The sequence below is a fragment of the Gracilinanus agilis genome, chromosome 4, assembly GCF_016433145.1.
Source record: "Gracilinanus agilis isolate LMUSP501 chromosome 4, AgileGrace, whole genome shotgun sequence".
NCBI lineage: Eukaryota > Metazoa > Chordata > Mammalia > Didelphimorphia > Didelphidae > Gracilinanus > Gracilinanus agilis.
Genome location: NC_058133.1, coordinates 206,036,706 through 206,055,983, shown reverse-complemented (window position 1 = coordinate 206,055,983; position 19,278 = coordinate 206,036,706). Strand labels below are relative to the sequence as shown.

At 36.6% G+C, this 19,278-nt stretch overlaps 1 protein-coding gene across 1 annotated transcript in view; it reads right to left on the bottom strand.

Annotated features, from left to right (window-relative positions):
* Positions 1-1,532: 1,532 nt before the first annotated feature.
* DCAF7 (DDB1 and CUL4 associated factor 7) overlaps positions 1,533-19,278 on the bottom strand; it is a 34,880-nt gene continuing 17,134 nt past the window's right edge. The window contains exons 2-7 of the mRNA XM_044677183.1: positions 13,098-13,256; positions 11,860-11,971; positions 10,539-10,657; positions 5,166-5,375; positions 4,001-4,118; positions 1,533-2,234 (exon numbers count right to left, since the gene is read on the bottom strand). Of these exons, the coding sequence (XP_044533118.1) occupies positions 2,062-2,234; positions 4,001-4,118; positions 5,166-5,375; positions 10,539-10,657; positions 11,860-11,971; positions 13,098-13,256 (891 nt within the window). The 3' untranslated portion in view covers positions 1,533-2,061. The remainder of the gene's footprint in view (positions 2,235-4,000; positions 4,119-5,165; positions 5,376-10,538; positions 10,658-11,859; positions 11,972-13,097; positions 13,257-19,278) is intronic.

Genomic DNA, 19,278 nt, shown 5'->3' with positions numbered 1-19,278 from the left:
GCCTTTCATATCACATATAGAAATCCCTCTGAATTAGAAGATTCTATCAATAATCTAAGTGCCCTATAGAGCAAAGTGATCTATTTAATTTCTCTGAAGCAACTGATAGCAGATAAGCAGGAATGGACAAGACCTCAAAGGTCCAAATAGTAACTACTATTTTTAGATAGCAGTCAGGGGGGAACTCCCCAATCTATTGTCTGAAGTTTTCAAAAAACTGTAAACAAATCCATCCCCAGGAATCATTAAACAGCGGAGTCTGACATAATCTTCACTCTATGATACAAACTCAATTACTGGAAGCCTATTCTTACAGCTTATAAGACCTAATATTTCCCAGATGCTCAGCATGATGGAGAAGGTCACTGGTATCTAAAATTGTTATAAACCGTCACTTTCTTAGTGGGTTGGAACTTTGTGGAGAGTACAAACTGATTAGGTATCCCTTTTAGTGACCTTGTTCATGGATTTAAAGTGCAGGACCACATCATTCTCAAGAAGGAACTTCATCTTCTGAAGGATTCAGTTTCGAAAGCTGCCAACACACCACATTAAATTTCACATTAAATCAAACAAAAAGAAACAAGTCTGACTGCAAAATCATTCTTGTTAATCAAACAAGAGAGAAAATTGAAAGCTTTAAGGTACACACCCTGGCAGAAAACAGCATTATGACAACTAGTGGAATCAGTGAAATTTTCCAAGCTGGAAATCTACTCCAAGCTTTTTTTTTTTTTTGTTCTTGTTTTACTGAAAAACATTCTCCTAAGAGCAGAAATATCAAACACCTGGCTAATGGCCCAGAGAGCCCATATGAGATTAAAATATAATTAGGAAGAACAGCTCAGTGGCTCAGTGGCTCAGTGAATAGAGAGCAAGGTCTGGTGATAGAAGGTCCCGAGTTCAAATTTGACCTCAGATACTTCCTAGCTGTGTGACCCTGGGAAAGTTACTTAACCCCAAATACCTACCCATTACCATTCTGCCTTGGAATCAATACCTAGTATTGATTCTAAGACAGAGGGTAAGGGTTTATTAAAAAAAAATTAATTAGGAAATATTTAATGAAATAAATATATAAAACACAGATAACATTACATTTAAAAACTAGGCCTATAGAGGCAGCCCTCATAAATCCTTATGCACAGATGGTCCCCATTTCTATTTGACACCACTGCCTTGAGAATGGGCTCCAGATAGAGAGCCTGTCTGGCCAAACCCCAGTACTATTTCCTTAGGTACCAGGTGAGAGTGTATGAAGGTAATGCTTCAATTTACAACATAAAACCTCACATAATCCTTCTTGGAAGTAGAAACGCCCTGCTTGGGCAGAGCCAAGTTAAGACAAAGGTGTGACAAATGAGCAGATTTCAGAGCAACAAGTTTGTTCAGGCCAAATGCATATAGCTCAGGCAATGTCCCAACAAAGTTAAGGAAGCTGCCCATGAGCTCAAAGCAGCCCAGGACAGTTGTGGACCCTGCAAGGCTCAGGGCAGGGCAGAAACAGAAAGAACTCAATAACAAAGGAAGAATTAGGAAGAGAAAATTCATTTCATAAAAACTCAGTCAACAGATTAAAAAAAATACAAACTTGAAATGTATTAAAGACAGCAAATGACAAAAGGAGAGACTCCTTCAAAATTGATATTTTCTTTCCATTTAAGAGCTAACAAGTGAACTGGATTTGCTGCCTCAGGCAGCTGACAGATACAGATATATGCAGTAGATTAACACAAACACAGCTAGTGCTTATAATGCTCATTAACACAACAGCTGACAAACAAATATACAGAAATTTTTAATTGAGAAAACAAGGGAGAATAGGGGAGAATAAGAAACCCAACTTCAGAGGCCAAGGAGGCTCCACACATCACTGTGTTCTGAGTCCAGCACAGGCAACGGGGAGACTGGCAAGAAACTCCTAGAGCAGCTTCTGGGAACAGTGGATGCAAAGCAACAAAAGACATACTGGCCACTGGAAAATTGTTTGTTCTTACTTTGGGGATAGGGATGGGGCAGAAAACATAGCCCCTGCCTCTTCGGCATGGACTCCCAATAGCATTAAACTCTCAGTATCTCCAGACAGTTGTTGTAGCAGATGGCTATCCAGTCAGGCTGAGTTGATGCCCACTGTACATTGTTGATTTCACCTTCTGCCGTGTAGGCTAAGATAGGGTCCTCAATGGCTCGGGGCATTTGCTGGATGTCCCAGATGAGAGCCTGATGGTCATCCGCTAAGACAAGTAGAAACAAAAAATTAGGTCAAAACTCAGGCAAGACAAAGATATCACAGATATCATTTCCCAAGGAATTAGGATAAATTCCTCCCAGCCCAATTTTAGGAATTCAAGGTAAAGATACTAATATCAAACCCCTTCTCAGAAAAAAATCAATAGACTTCAGAGCTATTGATTTCACCAGAACATATCAGATTGGGAAATACTTTTTAGATCCAAAGGTGACCTAAGAAAACGGAATAATGTGCTGTGGGTAATAATGAACTTTTTTCCAAGGCAATGGGTGTTAACAGATTTCTCTCTTGACTTCGAGTGTCAGAAAAAAATCTGAGAGCTTTAAAAAATAATAAAAGTTAAATTGTTCGCAACATGTAGGAAGAAAACCAATACAGAGCACTAAATAATATTTCCCTAAGTCAAGTAAACTGCTTAATATTCTTATTTCACTGAAGAAACATACCAACAAGTTGCTCCAAGAGATAAAGGTCCATAGATATTGCAAGAGAAAAGCACCTTTCCCAGTCAAAGTAAAGAAGAGATATTCCTTGGGACCTTTTATTTTCCAAACTCTATCTCCCCATCTCATTCCAATTAAAAACAAGCAAATTAAGGAAAGCAACTCAAAACTCTTATTACATAATTTTGAAACCAAAAGTTGAAACACAAATCCCATGGAGGTAGCAAATTAACTGCTCCTAAGATATAAATGAGAAGATTACTAAAATGCAGCCAAAATCTGAGAAACCAAAAAATACTTTCCTTCTCTCAAAAGGAAGACAAGGGCCCAGCAGGGCAAGATGTTTTCTATATTTGCCAGAAATAGTCACTGTACTAGGTATTTCTGCCTTATCTTTAGGTTCAATTTGGTAGAGGATTTAGTTAAATAGGGAGTTTCTGGAAATTAATGATTAAAAAAGCTGAATGGCACCGATACATCTTAATTGATCCTATTTTCTGTATGGATCCTATATAAATGTGAGCTATTATTCTCTTACAAGCAATGTAATGAACTTTCACATTGTTGAAAACTCCACATAAAACATTATAATGAAATATTTATTTGGTAATTGAGGTGACTGAGTTTTCTACTACTGAACAGAAGAAACTGTATCAGAAAGGAAACTGGACCAAAAAACCCTCAAGTTGACACTCCTGAAGTCTGTTGTCAATATTTCCCCCAGACTCAAAGGTAAGTTAACAAGTTAGCATATTTAAAGGATAGTCCTTCTGGCTTGGTAAACATCAAAGCAAGAATTAAAAAACTCATTCTACTGCCCATTTAAGTGTATTTTAGGTCACTGTAACATTCAGAGCTCCATAATGGGTCAAATCTAAGAGAGATGCTTTACTTCAGTAGGGACCCAAGTCAGTTCTTATATAGCTCCAAAGGCTGTTGGATCTGGAACCTCTTTCCTATCCTGACAGATATGAATGCCCAGGACAAACCACTTGCTATAAGCAGGAACTTGAGCAAGTGACTAAACCTTTGTGGGTCTCGATTTCCTAAACTATAAAATAAAAAGGATGGACTAGATGACCTTGAAGTCTCTTCCAATTCTAAATCTATGCTCTTATAATTCGATGCTAAAAAACAGTCCACTCTAATGTTTGAGACTCTGAAAAGGACTATTCACACTTCGCAAGTTTTACAAGAACAAGGAAAGTTCTGGTTAAGTTGCTTTATGTAAATCTCTGAAACTTCACCATTTTATTCAGATAAATTACAATTCCAAAAGAAAGGGAAACTCTTTTCCCCTGCTTACCTGCAGTACAGATGTGGCAAGATGAATGTGGGGCCCAGGCAATGCCATTGACACATGCTCGGTGGTTGTTTAACCTAGCAACAGGGGTGCAGGGAACTCGTACATCCAAAATTACCACCTGTGGGAAAGAGTGAAAAAAAATTTATATCATTAACTTCAGGGAGAGGAGGAAATAATGCAGAATACAAAGGGAAACATTTCATTTTAAAACATTCTTTTTTCTACATATATATTTAAAAGATACCTGGTGTTTATGGGCCTCTAATAACTTTAAAAAGCTCCTTCTGCCCCCACCTCTCAAAAAAAGAAAAAAAAAAAAAAGGCTTCCAGAAATGGCTGTTGTTCTTCCTCTTGGTTCCAGCCAACATGGCTGGCACTTGCTCCTCAATGTTCTTCCCCCTGCCCTTAATTCTCTGTCCCCAGTCTCCACACATGTCCTTGAATTGTGTGCTGGCCCCTTTCCTTTCTTCTTCCCTCCCTCCCCCTTCCCATGTTGGCAGCAAATCTGTATTACAAAAAAAATGTTTTAGGTAGAAGTCTGTGGAATGGTCCTTTTATGTAAAGCAAGAACTGTATGTACTATGGCACTTAAAGTTACATAAGACAGTTTATATACAAGATAAGAGTAGAGCAGAAATAAGAGACAAAGGGCAGGGAATTTGTTGCATACTCCATTTAGCTGCCTATGTTGGGAATTATGTGCATACTTAGTTAAGAGAATAAGATACTGATTTCCTGTGTTTTGCAAAAGGAGCTGAGAAAAAGAGCCAAAATTTTCATTTGCATTTAGACAATATGAAAGAAAATGGAAATCTTTTTTGTGATAACACTAACATTGTGCTATATATAGCAGTTACTGTTTTTATCCCATCTCTACCTGTTAACTCCTTTCTTTTTTTTCCAAAGGACAGTATGAAGAAATGAGGAGTGGGTCATGTCTATTTCAGATGGGTGAATGAAGAAGGTGCCTGATTAAAAAAAAAGTTAAAATCTTTCCCAAATGACCACAAGCATACTCATCAAAATTATAGAAGAGGGCTAGAAGGGGTTTTTGGTTATAATTCCAGTCACAAAACCAATGTGCAATGGGTACTGAGTAGTAGGCAGACTGAATATCTGCCAACCTAACAGACTAAATATTAGGTTTCCACAAGGAAGAACTCACCTCCATTCCATCCATGGCCATTGTGGCTAGATAGTTAGGGTCCTGCTTGTTCCAGCAGAGACGTAGCAGGGGATGATGCTGTGGGTCTTCATAAATGATGGTGCTGTGTTCTAGGTGGCGGAGATCAAACATCCGCACAGAACCATCTGCACCCACTGAAGCAAACATGTCCCTGCCGCCCCCGGCCCGACTAAATGCAATGTCATAGACCTGCTCAGAGATAAGAAAAAACTGTCAGAACAGAAGACTAGCCCTTTTCCAGCAGGGAAATCTGCAATCTCCATGTCATCCAAGTCCCAGGGGACCAACCCTGCTAGGTTTTTGACACATCAGGAAGTGAATACTTTGCAAATGGAGAGAATGAAATAAGCTCTCCTGCCATTTAAGACATATAGTCTCAGACTAATGACAGTCTACAGGCCATAGACCACTCCACTAGCACTTTCTTCCCTACCTCACCCCCAAACCAAGGGTAGATATCCTGCTGTCCCATATAGTGTAGATATTTTAAGCATTATTCTTCATGTTTACAGCACAGTGGAAGCCAGGGCACAATAATCAGTCTTTGCCCTACTATTAGATTAGCAAGCATGTATTATTTGAGGACTATAATTCCTTAATTTGAACTCTTGTTTGGGTTCAGAAAACTAATCCTAGAGAGTTCATGACTAAAATACTAATAACAATATTAATACTAAGGATCACAGAATGAGATACAGATGTAGTAGTCTCCTCAGCTTAACAGCAGAAAATTGAACGAAGAAAATTAAAGACTAATAACCATTCTAATTCTGTTGTGAAATCTCTAACAAAGAATCATTAACACAGAGGTGACAGAAGCAAAATTAAATCATTTTTAGTGTTTCCATAATGTATTTAATATATTGTGTATTAATAATGTAGTTAAGCTTTAATCTTTTCCTATGACACAGAATCCTCTAATATAAAATTATTATTTGTTGTTCATTATTCTTATTGTATTCTTCTACTTCCCTGGGATTGGGGGGGAAGGGAAGGGGACATTTGAGTGATATTGTTAGAAAACATTGATAACCCGAGCCAGGAAAAGTTTCAACAGTTATCAAGTTCAACCCCTAAACAGTTATCTCTGCTGTATACATGAGCCGAGAGTTGGGAGTTATCTCTAAGATTAGGAATAGGAAATCAGTGGATGGCCCAAAAGGGAGTGCATACAGGCTTTGATATAGGACGAAAAACTAGTCTTCCTACTGCTATGTAATGGAGTTGATGTGATACACATGGGGCCAAGGGCAAAAAAGTGTGTAACTCACCACAAAGGCCACCTGGCCAATGAAGGAAGGATAAAGCCAAGATGCAAATTTAGAATATGTGAAGAAGCTTAGCTTTTCCAAAGGATAGAACTGGCCTGAATAACTAGATAATGAATGTGATTCAGACAAACCAGTAAAGAAAAAAAAGTATAAGGCAAGGTTTAAGAATTTCAGTGTAAGCCACAGATAATCACAGAAAGGTGTGAGTACACATCCAATGTTGGTGAAAGATGGCCTGAGTCCAAGACAGGAATCTTTGGGAACATATCAGACAAGGTGAGCTAAGAGCAAAAGAAAATAAGCAAAAGCTTATAGGATTTAAAGTACAGCCCGAAGTCATGGACAAAGAAAACTCATGTCTTTAGTTCAAATTAGGAAACAAATACTTAAGAGGAATTGAGAATGCTACCATTCCTAGAAAAGGGCTTTGAGAAAAAAGGAGAATACCACCTGTTCTGAAATTTCAGTTAGCACTAACCTAAACCACCTTGAACTAAAAGTTTGCATATCCTTTTCAGACAGACCTGAAACAAAGGGGAAGGAATCAGACCTTTGACACTGTATCAATCACATAGATCTTTGACTAGAACACGTGTTCTCAAGCTTTTTGTGTGCCATGTAAGAGCTAGCATTATACGGTACTTTAAGATTTTCAATGTTTTACAAATAGTGACCCATTTTATCCTCCCAACACAATCCTGTAAAGTATGTGCCGTTATTAGTTCCATCATAGATGAGAAAGGTAAAGGTGGACAAAGGTTAACTGACTTGTCCAGGGTCATACAGCTAGTAAATGTATGAGGCTGAATTTGAACTCAAACCTTCCTCACTCCAAGTCCTGTGCTCCATCCACTGTGCCACCTAGTTGCCATGGACCTTTTTGGTAGCCTTGTGAACCCATGTTCACTTCAGTGTAATATTTTTAAACGTACAAAGTAAAATATACAAGATTACAAAGGAAATAAATTATCAAAATATTTTTAAAAATCAGCTTATGGGTTAATAACCCCTGGGTAAGAAGTTAAAGTTAGGACTAGGGATAAGGACTGAACCTGTAATTTCACTGGTATAGGCAGTGGTGAGGAAATACCCTTGACCAATGAAGGTTGACAATTTCTCAGTAATGCCCAAGTCTTAAAAAAATTGCCTAGAGGGGGCAGCTGGGTAGCTCAGTGGATTGACAGCCAAGCCTGGAGATGGGAGGTCCTAGGTTCAAATCTGGCCTCAGACACTTCCCAGCTGTGTGACCCTGGGCAAGTCACTTGACCCCCATTGCCTAGCCCTTACCACTCTTCTGCCTTGAAACCAATACACAGTATTGATTCCAAGATGGAAGGTAAGGGTTTAAAAAAAATTGCCTAGAGTACTTGGAAATTAAGTGACTTGTTTAAAATCACAGTAAGTATCAAAGGAAGGACTTGAAACTGGATCTCCTGAACTCTGAGGAGTCTACTATTCACTATGACACATTCCTCTCAAATGTTAAAGTTAGGATTCATAAATGTGCTTTCTGTAAACTAGTTCATGTCTATGTTTTGGTATATATGTAGACTTCACCTCCTAGTAAAATACTTTGAAAAAAATACTGTCTCAGTTACCCAAAAAGGAAAGTACTGATTTTACAACAAGATAGCCAGGACTGAGGTGATGAGGTTAAGTGTACCACTAAAAGGTTGGAGTGGATCTGACAGCAGCAAATGGAACAGTTTCAGAGCCTGTGGAAATTGAGAGGAGCTGAGGTGTTAACAGGGGAAAGAACTAGAAATCTAGGAAACAGGTGAAAGAACATGGCACAAAAAATAGAAGGGGTAAGGGACCAAAAACAAAGCACTGAGGACAACTATGAAACACAATATCAGAAGAAACAATCATATTCTGTAATGGGGAATGTTAGGAGAAGGGAAGGAAGAGGAATAGCTAAGGAATAAAATCAGTCACCAATTATAAGAACTACACAATTACTGAGCAATCTATTTCCTACTTTTTAAAAATGGCAATGGAGGTTAATGCTAAAAGACAAAGTGAGAAATCAAAATTTGGTTAAAAGGCACTAACTACCATGAAAACAGAACTATTGAAAGCTCTAGATCACGACACTTGACAGTGCTCATCCCAAGGCCAATGGCCAGTCATAAGAGAGGATCTTCCAAACAGACAAAGTCTATATTAGCCCTTTGACTTTAGCTGAGAAACACTTATACATAAATTCAACTGTTAAGAAAGAACCCTAAAACCAAGAAAGGAAGAAGCCCAAGGTTCCTTGATTTTAACATAGGTTGATTGGGGGGGGAAAAAAGACAAAACCCCCAAAAGCTACTAGGAGGCTCACACCAATTTTCTCAGAGCAGCCATTCTCTAATTTAGCTTTTTCTAGGCCAGTAGTCCAGAGAGATCACTGCAGGCTACTGCCATGTGATCAAGATACATAAATCTTTGCTTGATGTCCAGAAGCTTCTCAGGCTTCTCAGTTGGGCAGACTTCTTTCACTTAACCCCTGGGTAACCTGATAAAAAGTTGTGTCATCTTATAGCAAAGCTTATTATTGGAAATCACAGAGAGGTATGAGCCAGGGGAAAGAACAATGGGCTTAAAATCAAAAGACAAGTTCCAGCTCAACTAACATGACCTCAGGTAAGTCATGCTGCTTTTGTGAACCTCTCATTTCCTCATCTATAAAATGAGTGAGAGGAGCTAGATGATCTCTAAGGCCCTTCTAATTCTTTCAACTAACTGAAGGAAAATGAAAGGCTGGCCTTTTATCAGTAGACTAGTAACCAACTCCCTACAGTAACCCACAATCTAAAGTCTCTACTCCCAGATTTAAAGCAAAGCTCTTTGAGCAGAAATTCAATACCATCTTCTGGTGGCTTAAGACAAAGTGAGAAAGAAGAGCAAAAACAATGCACAAAGAAATCATAGTCACAAGAGTAAACATATAAATAAGATAGCCTCCAAACTAACTCAGAAAAATGCTTAGAAATCAATAATTATCTATGTCAGAAAGAGCTATCCCTGTCACTACTCATGCTGATACAGAAATGACAAAATGGATTTAACTCTGAATAAACAATAGCTATTAAGTAAGCAAACTATAAATACACAAAAACATCTGGAAAAAAGTGGTTAGGGTTGGTCTGCCAAAAAATAATTTTTTGTTCAAATATCAAGTTTCATTAAGTTGATTATTTCTATACCAAAGTTACTGAAGAATGCTGCTTACAATAAGATAACAATGTTTTAGTCACAACAATTTGACTTTAACACAGCAAGAAAGCCTGGTAATTTTTTTGTTTAATATGTTTAAAAAGCATAACTGTGGGACACAGTGCTAAGGCCCCTCAACCTAGGACTACAGAAATGAAGGCTAGGAGAGCAGAAATGATCACTTTCTCATAATTTACTACAAAGGGATTCAAAGTGAAGAAACAATATTAGAGATAAGATAATGTTGTTCTATATAAACAGTGATGGGGAGGAGTCAGAGGAAACGGATATTCAATAAAATGTTTCTTTTGATTAAATTAGTTTTTTGGTTGGTGTATAAGTTTATATTTTTCAAAGTACATTTTGAGTCACCACCAAGAGCAAAAATTAGAAAATTATGGTCAGTCATTACACCTGCTTTTCTATAGCCTGTGAGCTAAGAATGATTTTTACATTTTCAAATATCTAATTTTACTGCATTTTGAGATGTAAAAAACAATCTTAGCTCCCAGGTTATAAAACAGTGAATCATTTCTTTTAAATGGGGCAACTTCTTTTTAAAAACTTTACCTTCTGTCTTAGAATCAATACAGTATATTGGTTCCAAGGCAGAAGAGAGGTAAAAGATAAGTAATTTGGGTTCAGTGACTTGCCCAGGGTCACACAGTTATGAAGTGTCTGAGGCCAAAACTAGGACCTCTTATCTTGGGCAACTTATTTTCAATTTAATCAGGAAGGTAAAGAATATAATACAAATTCCCACAAGAAGGTAGAGAGTATAATATAATTTCCAGGAAATAGAGTGGAAAAAGTTGGACATTTATAACAAAGCAAATGCAAAGCTATAAAGAAAAAAGAAAAATAATGAAAATATCACCTCTTTGTCATGTGCTATCAGCTGGGTCTTCACATGGCCAGATACTAGATTCACTCGTCCTAGAACCTGACCAGTCTCCAGACCCCAGATAGTGCAGGTTGTATCAATGCTTGAGGTACCTGAAACAACCAATACAAATTAGCTTCCTGAAGTGAGATGGTTCCATTCTCAGTTTTCTTCCCTTTACCTGCATTCATTCATTCCTCAAGCTCCTCTCCTCAGTACATGATAACATGATAAAATGGCAACATGATTAAAAAATACTAACTCATATTGATATAGATTTTAAAGTTTATAAAACGCTTTCCTCACAACAACCCTGTAAGGCAGGTATTATAAGCATTGTTAGACCAGACCTGTGTTTTTATTGGTATAAGGAACTTCCAATGGAGTTGGATATATCTACCAATATAGATAAAACTTTTATATTGACCCTAGCAGCTAGGCAGTTGGTATAGTGCAGTGATGGTGAACTTTTTAGAGATGAAATGCTGGGCCCTGCCTTTACCCCAAATAGGGGAGAGAGAGAGTGCTCCCATTGGGCTGCTGGGTAGAGGAGTGGGTGATGTAAAAAAAGGCACAGTGGAGAGGGGTAAGGGAGAACTCTGCCCAAGTCCCTCTGCCTTTCTAGTAACAAACTGGCGGGGAGTGAGGACATGGTAGTGGCCACTATGTACCCACAGATAGCACTCTGCATGCCATAGGTTTGCCATCATTGGTAGAGTGGATAGAATTTTGGGCCCTGAGTCAGGAAGACCTGAGTTCAAATCTAGCATCAGAAAGTTACTAGCAATGTGATCCTGAGCAAGTCTTTTGCCTGCATCAGTTTCCTTAACTCTAAAATATGGTTAAAAATGCCACTTACTTTGTAAGGTTGTTATTATGACCAAACAAGATAATACAGCACAGTGCCGGAAACTTAGGGGACATTTAATAAATGCTTGTCCCCTCCCCCAACCAATTTTACAGAGAAGGAAACTAAAGCACAGGGTGAATAAGTGAATTAATAGAAGTTATACAATTAGTACATAGTCTCTGTATTCAATTAATTTAGCATCTAGTAAAAAAGATAAGCTATAAAATATAAACACCTGAAAAAAACAGTAAGGGGTCAGATAATACTATGCTCTTTTTGAGCTTTTCATCCTCATAGTGCTAAACTGTAAAGCCTGGCACAAAGTAGGCTTTATAGGTACTTTCCCTCCCTCCCTTACTGAGATGCATCTCAGGCCCACAGTTAGAAAGAGGCGTAATTTTACAACTCAGAGCACAAGTTCTTCCTTTTCCTGCCACAGGTCCTATAACATTTCCCTTCTCTTACCTAAGAGATAAGGATCTACCTCATTCCAGTCAAAGGAGGTCAAGGGAGCACAGAAGTCAGAGTTCTTGTTATTGTTTAGCAAACACTCTAGTCTGGTTTCTGTTTCACCAACCTACAGGGGACAGTAAAAACTGTCAATAACCATTCACAGTAACATTTCATAGATGTGTTTATTTTTTTAATTAACATTTTTTAAGTGAAAATTCACCTTATCTTATATTCTTTCCCCTTCTCCCTATTGAGTAACTCTGCTATAAGCAAAACAAATTCCTACACTGATCATGTTTAAAAAAAAAAAAAAAGTCTCAATATTCATTGTGAGTTTACCACCTCTGTATTTGGGGTTTTCCCAGTCTTCTGAATCATGGTGGATCGGGATATGGATCAGTTAATAAGTTTGTCTAGGCTATTTCTCCTGACAATATTGTTATTCACAGAATTCTATAAACTCTATATATCTCAATAATAAACATGGAAAAAATGTCAAAGAAGGTAGTAATAAAGTCCAAGGCTCCCAGTCTCTTTCCAAAAAGGTTTTTTCTCTCAATTTACCAAATAACTACCTAACTTCATCTTTTAAAATCCTATTCCCAATTTCTAGAGCAGCTAAAGGTGAAAAGATCTTCTCATAATCTTGAATACAAAAAATCCTGCCTGAATCTTGACTACTAAGTTGACTTCTTTGCTGTTCTGATGGCACAAACTTTGGTGAAGCAGTTAAGGTAGGGGTGGCTTCTATACTTCATACACTAAAACATACAAAACAAATAGTACTTTGTTTGAATTACTGAAAAACACTTTAGTTGTAAAGAGAATAGAGGGCTCAAGACACACATGTATGTAGAAGATTTTTAATTCAATAATTCTCATTTTTTTATATAAGATTACCTAAACTTGTCATTTTCACAGCTACATAAAATACCTCAGTTAATACTTCTGGACTACTTAGAACAAGGATCTCATTTGGGTTATTTTTGTCCAATGTCATATTATGTCATATCTCTGTTCACATGACCACTACGGAAGCTACATAAAGATTAGAAATACATTAGTAAAATAAACTTAAAACCAATCTGTAACTTGAGTTTTGAGAACCTAAGCTATCCATATATTCTAGAAAAACATTGCCATCTCTCTCTGGGATACTGTGTTTCCATGTCTCTGGAATACTATGTTTATATAATGGGTTGGGCCTTTAAATGTCTAATTGGCTAGCTATTAATCAACACTGTACTTGCCCTCCACACACGGAGATAGTCGCCACTGGTTGCCAACAGATCTGGGTAGACTCCCTTCGTGTCAGGGATCCACATCAGCTTTGTAGTGGGGTAAGGATGGTCAAAAGTGTTTCTGCAAATAAATTCAGAACTCTCTTCATCTAAACCAACGAGCTGGACCTGTAATACACAAAATTTGGGCAACGTGATAAATAAGCAATTTTTTTTGTTTTTTTGTTTTTTTCTCTCATGAAAAACCATCAGATGATTAGTAGAATACAGACATAACAAATTATTGGTCAATAAAATCGGTCTTGACAATCTTATTACTAATTGAGACTTGTAAAGAAAAGTTATCTTTGTTATACAGCTATCATACAGTTTTACAGAATTTCTTAACTATATATATTTGATGCAAAGACAAGCATTTATTCCATTTAAAGTTGAAAATGAACAATGAAGATAACAAATGAGAAATATCCCTCTGATCTTGATTCCTCACTTTTCTTTGGAAGGGATTTTGATCACCATTCATTTGCATTCTTTGCTGTAAATCATTAGATTGGCTCAGAAGTTTCTGCTATTTTGAATTGCCAAGGAGCTGGTCTATTACTGACCCTGCCAGATGAAATGATGGTAATTCTTAGTAAGCAGCTATGATGAGACTATAAATCCTTACTCTGCAAGTATGTAAGTTATTTTTTTAAACTCACTTCTTTCTTCCTTCTACTTTTCTTATAAGACCAGGTCATAAAATCATCATTCTTTCTCCCTCTTTCCAACTTTGTATTTATTTGGTAAGCCCAGGAAGGACTAAATCCAATCAAATAAATATTTATTAAGTTCCTACACTGAGGATAATGGAGAATAAGGATACAAGGATGTGTAAGACCCAGAATGAAGTTAAATAATAAAACATCTAGATTACAGTTTAATAAAAGAGTTGTCACAAGGAATTATACAGGCTTAACTCAAATTAGCTGTGCAAACTGTAAATTCTACAATAGTGAGTTTCTAGCAGGCAGAAGAGTGAAATATTTCTTAATAAATTTATTTTATTACAGAAGGACATCATAGATCATTTAGTACAACTGACTTTTTTACTTTATTTAAAGACAAAAAAATTGAGGCTCAGAAAGGGAGAGTGATTTGGTAGTAAAATAGCAGAGCTTAGATTAAACTCAAGTCCTGATGCCAAAATCAACTATTCTCTTTATGATACCATGCCACCAGAAGGAAGCTTGAATTTGATAGAGACACAAAAAAGAAAGGCTTTGCAAGCAGGTGGAATAACATGAACAAAAGTAGATATGAGAAAATTCAAGGTGTACTGAAGGTGAATAAACCTGTCTGGTTTCATGTCAGAGATATATAGCTGGATGGACAAGCTGGGGTTATTGGGGCTAGGGAGCCTGGATTTTACCTACAGAGTCAGATTAAGTCAACAATGAGCATTTATAGTAAATGTCTACGATATTGCCAAGGACTGTGAAGACTATTTTTATCTCTTCAAGTGATATGATGAAAGAGGTTTTAGAATATTAATCTTCAGTGGAATATAAAATAAATCAGAAGGGGAGACACCTTTTGATAATAGAACATTTAGGCTATTGTAACAGTCTAGAAATAAAGTATTAAGGGTATGAACAAAGAACTTGGTAATGGGAATGTAGAGAAAAGAGATACAGAAAAAGAAAATTTGTTATGATTTGATGAATCAAAGAACCAAACCAGTATCCTTTGTAGTAAAACAGGAAGAAAGTCATACTTAACACAGGGAAAATTAAAGATGAAGCAGAGGAAGTAAGCAGCAAGGCATCAGGCAGGGCAGGAGCAAGACTCAGCTGGTCCTCAGATACAGATTTAATGGACACAAAAGCTTCAGGCACCAAGTTACAATACCAATTTCACAGCTGGCACCAGTACAAAGAAAATGAGTTGGGGGGGAAAGAGGTTAATGTTCTATTCTAGCAATTGATTTTTTGAAATCAATTTCATTAAAAAGAAAATAAAACTCAAAAAACCAACAACTAGTTTCTATGCTAATATCACAGAAATACTTAAATAGCTCCCCATTTCAAATTTCTTAGTCTGGCATTCAAAGCTTTCCACAAATAATCTCAGCCTTATTTCCCACTTCAGCTTCAGTCAAATTGATCCCTTAACTGTCCCCCCAAAATGTTTCCCCTTTCATTACCTCACCATATTTTCAAGTTTATGGTCTCTGAACCTATCTAAATTCTACTTATCCTTTGAGGTCCAGTTCAAGTCTAACCTTTTCTAGTTAAATATTCCAAGAATACTAAAGCTTCTAGAGAACAGTTTCCACTAAACTTAAAAAATTGAAATATACTACTTTGTGAAGCCTCTTATAGTCATTTCCCCCTCAATTTTGTGACCTGTCTTTTCCAATGTTATCACAATTTCCTTGAGAGCAATGAAAATATGTTTTTGTTTTGTTATCACCTATTACACTTAGCAAGTACTTTGTAAACAGCTGTTGTTTTATTCTTGGAAAAATTCCCTAGATATTTAGCTGTTTCAACAGGAAAGAATCATTGCTTCCTATACTACGTCATTTAAGAACTAAAGACATCCTTCAAGTTAAAAAAGGGCTTTGGAAATTAAAGTTTCAATATAGATTTTGTTACGATTAAAAATGATAAAGACTGATATAATAAGAGAAATTAGTAGTTTAATTCAGGCCATGCTGATAGGGATAAAATCATTAGACCACGCGCCTGTAAGAATTCACATTGCCTCAGCCATTTTTACCTTTCGTATCTTCCCGCGCCTGGTAGCTAAGAGAGAGCCACTTCCCCCTGACCCAGGAGACTTATCCCCTCTCTTACATCATCATACTTCCTGTTTGCCATGAGGAATCATGGGAAATGTAGTTTCAAAGTCCCCACGTGTCCATAGGAAATATATAACATACTTTTAAATGGCATCTTCCCAATTCCAAATATACAATTCCCTGAATTTAAAACAAACATTTCCCCCTGAGGTCCGGCAAAAAAGAAAAAGGCTGGCCCTTTTTTCTTCGCTGGATCTGTAAACATAGACAACTTCTAAATTTTAGGAATTTGGGGGATAAAAGAAATAGATGAACAAATGGATAAAACTAGCCGCATTTACAAAAAACCAATTGGGGGCAGTCCCCTATTGGCATAACATGTACAATTAAACAATACATTCAACTCAATTTCAACTCCCCATAATTCAATTAATTGCACTCCAAGGTTCAAATTTGGTCTTTATGGTACAGTGAAGGCTTTTCAGGCATCTTCATGGTGTCTTCACCAAACAGGTTTGTCGTCTGGATTCTGGGGAGATGGCAAAATCCTTATCCTGAAATTATTCTCAAAAGAATTTAAACTAAACATTATAGATTATAAAACATACATTTCCTTCTAAGAATCATACATTTCCCCCTGAAATTACTCCTAAAAAAGTTAAATATACATATATTTTTACATTATCGAATTTTAAAAAAAACTTAATACACATCCCATCCCCCTGAGGAAAATTTTAAACACACCTTTTTTCCTTGAAAAGGGTATCTCAGGTCAGCTAAGGATGAGTGGCTGAGTCACGGGGGTTGTATGAAATCAATTGGCAAAATACAAAGAATAAAATTCAAGAAAAAAGAAGAAAAAATTAACTTGTGAATGAAATGTAAAATGGGCAAAAAATGTAGGGGAAATAAACAGGCCTTTGAATCAAGGCCTAATTAAAGTGATTTAAGCAGTTTGCAATTACCCATTCAGGGCTAGGACTTAAGGGAAATGTCTCTCACTGATCTGATTTGCCATCAACTTTTCAGGGAAGTGAGCCAAATAAATAACCAATCTTAGGTGCTGGCCTAGGAATTTAAGTTGAGGGGACCCACGTCCTCTAAAGTTTTAGAAAAGACTGGGACTCCAGGACTCAAACCCCAATTTCAAGTCCTAAAGTACTGGCATAGACCTCTGCAATCCATGCAGATTTTTAGTCAAGTGACCATGTGCTTTCTTAGCACTATTAACAGCTCTCATGTTCCCTTCTCCTGGAATCAGACAGAAAGGCATTAAATCACAGTCCCATATTCTCAGTCTCAGTCTCAGGTATTTGCATTAAGCTTATATTGCTGTAGAATCAGAAAAAGGATAAATAATGATTATATATGTACTTCCAGTATAAGACGAGAAAAGGGAAAAATCAATTGCTCTAATTTAAAAAAATGTTTTAAAAATCAAAAATATATATATAGCTTAGAACTAGAAAGGTTTTGTTACTCAAAAATGAGATTTTCTGTGAGAGAAAATGGATCTTATAAATAGCAGATTCACAATGCACATTCAAATAGAGTACCATAATTTCCAATAGAACATTTTAAAACAATAAAGAATGTTTAAAAATCATATACTTGTTACAACTTTTAAATCTTGGCTAAGAGTTTCTCAACAAACTCTGTTATTGCTTCCATAGCAAAATCTGATATTTAAAAAAATCTTCTGGTCTAAATTATCCTCAGATAAGAATATACAGGAGCTCCTTGGCTTCCTGTTTTAAAAAAAACAATCCCGGGTAGGAAATTTTATGCTTCTACCCATTTAAGGCAATAATTTCTCTTATAATAAAATATATAAAAGCAAGGCATGGAAACTTCCAAGGTTCTATACAATTACCAAGACAGAATAAAATTTAAAAGACATGTGCTCCTATAAATCCAGTATACATAAGGCAATTTACAACTTTAAAAAATGTGTAGGAAATATAACAATTTGATCAGCAGATGGAACTTAAATATTCCACCTGCATTTACTACCTTTATTCCAAATTTCCTTCACAATGTTGTAACTTGAAATGGCCCAGGATTGACTGGTTTACACTTTTATAGCCTGTTTTTTATTTGGTACACAGTAAGGAACAACAATAAAATAACAATACAATGATCCAGAACAATTTTGAAGGACTTGTGATAAAGAACATGATTAACCTCCAGAGAAAGAACTGTGAGAGTAGGAATGCAAATCAAAGCATATGATTTTTCAGTAGTTTATTTGTGTGTATGTTTTAGTCTTATAAGATTATTCACTTACAAAAATGAACAATATGGAAACATGTTTTGCATAATAATACATGTATAACAGATTGAATTGCTTGCCAGCTCTGGGAAGGGAAAGGGAAGGAGACAATCTGGATCATACAACTCCAGAAAACTTATGTGGAAATTTGTAATTACATGTAATTGGTTAAAATAAAATAAAATAAAATAAAATGCTTAAAAAAAATCCCCCTGATTTCTCAAATGATTCTCAGATACTATCTTCTACATAAAGCCTTTCCTAGTCCCCCCAGTGCCAGGTCCCCTTTACCACAAGGTTACCATATGTCTGGTTCATACATATTTCACATATGTTCAGGTTGTTTTCTTATCAGATTGTAAGCTCCTTGCAGGTAGAGAATGTTGGTTTTTGTATCCCCATCACCTCATGCCTGTACTATATGGCAAGTAATTAATAATGAAGTGTCTGTCCTATAGTATTTTATAAATGTTTGCTGATTAAGAGACCTAGGTTCAAGTCCAGCCTCTGATACAGCCTGGCTGGGTGACCCTGAACCAGCTACATGATCTCTAAGGGTTCTAAACAGAAAAAGCTCATATCTTCACTGGCAGGGAGGACTTCTTCACTGGGGAGTTTCCTCTGCCAATGAAAATGCAAGTACAGTCCCTAACAGACTTTTTCTCCCTTTGTCAGATGAGCAGCTGTGCTAATCCCCAACACTCAGAAGAGAACTGAGGTTGCTTTCAACAAAATACATTCAAATAAAGATTGGTTTATATTAAACAAATAATTACTGAATAGAACATTTGCAAAAATGAATAGCATATCAATCAATTTCCAATAAGAGAATGACCCTTAGCCTTAACTTTCCAAATCTTGACTTTGAAATAGCCTGGGGAAATTTTCAAGAAAATCTAAACCACACCACCTTTGCCCCAGGTTTAGCCCCTAAACTGTTTTGTATCAAGAAGAAAATATGTCATAAGCTGGAAGCCTGGGAGAAACTAGCAATTCAATTGCAGACTAATCGCAAACATTCACAAGAGACTAGTAGGAGTTAAAAAAGCACATTCATTCAGCTCTATCCAAATTAAATCCAGGCTAGTGAACTCTCTATGACCAGCACCTCCCAGTAAGCAGGAATCTTCTCA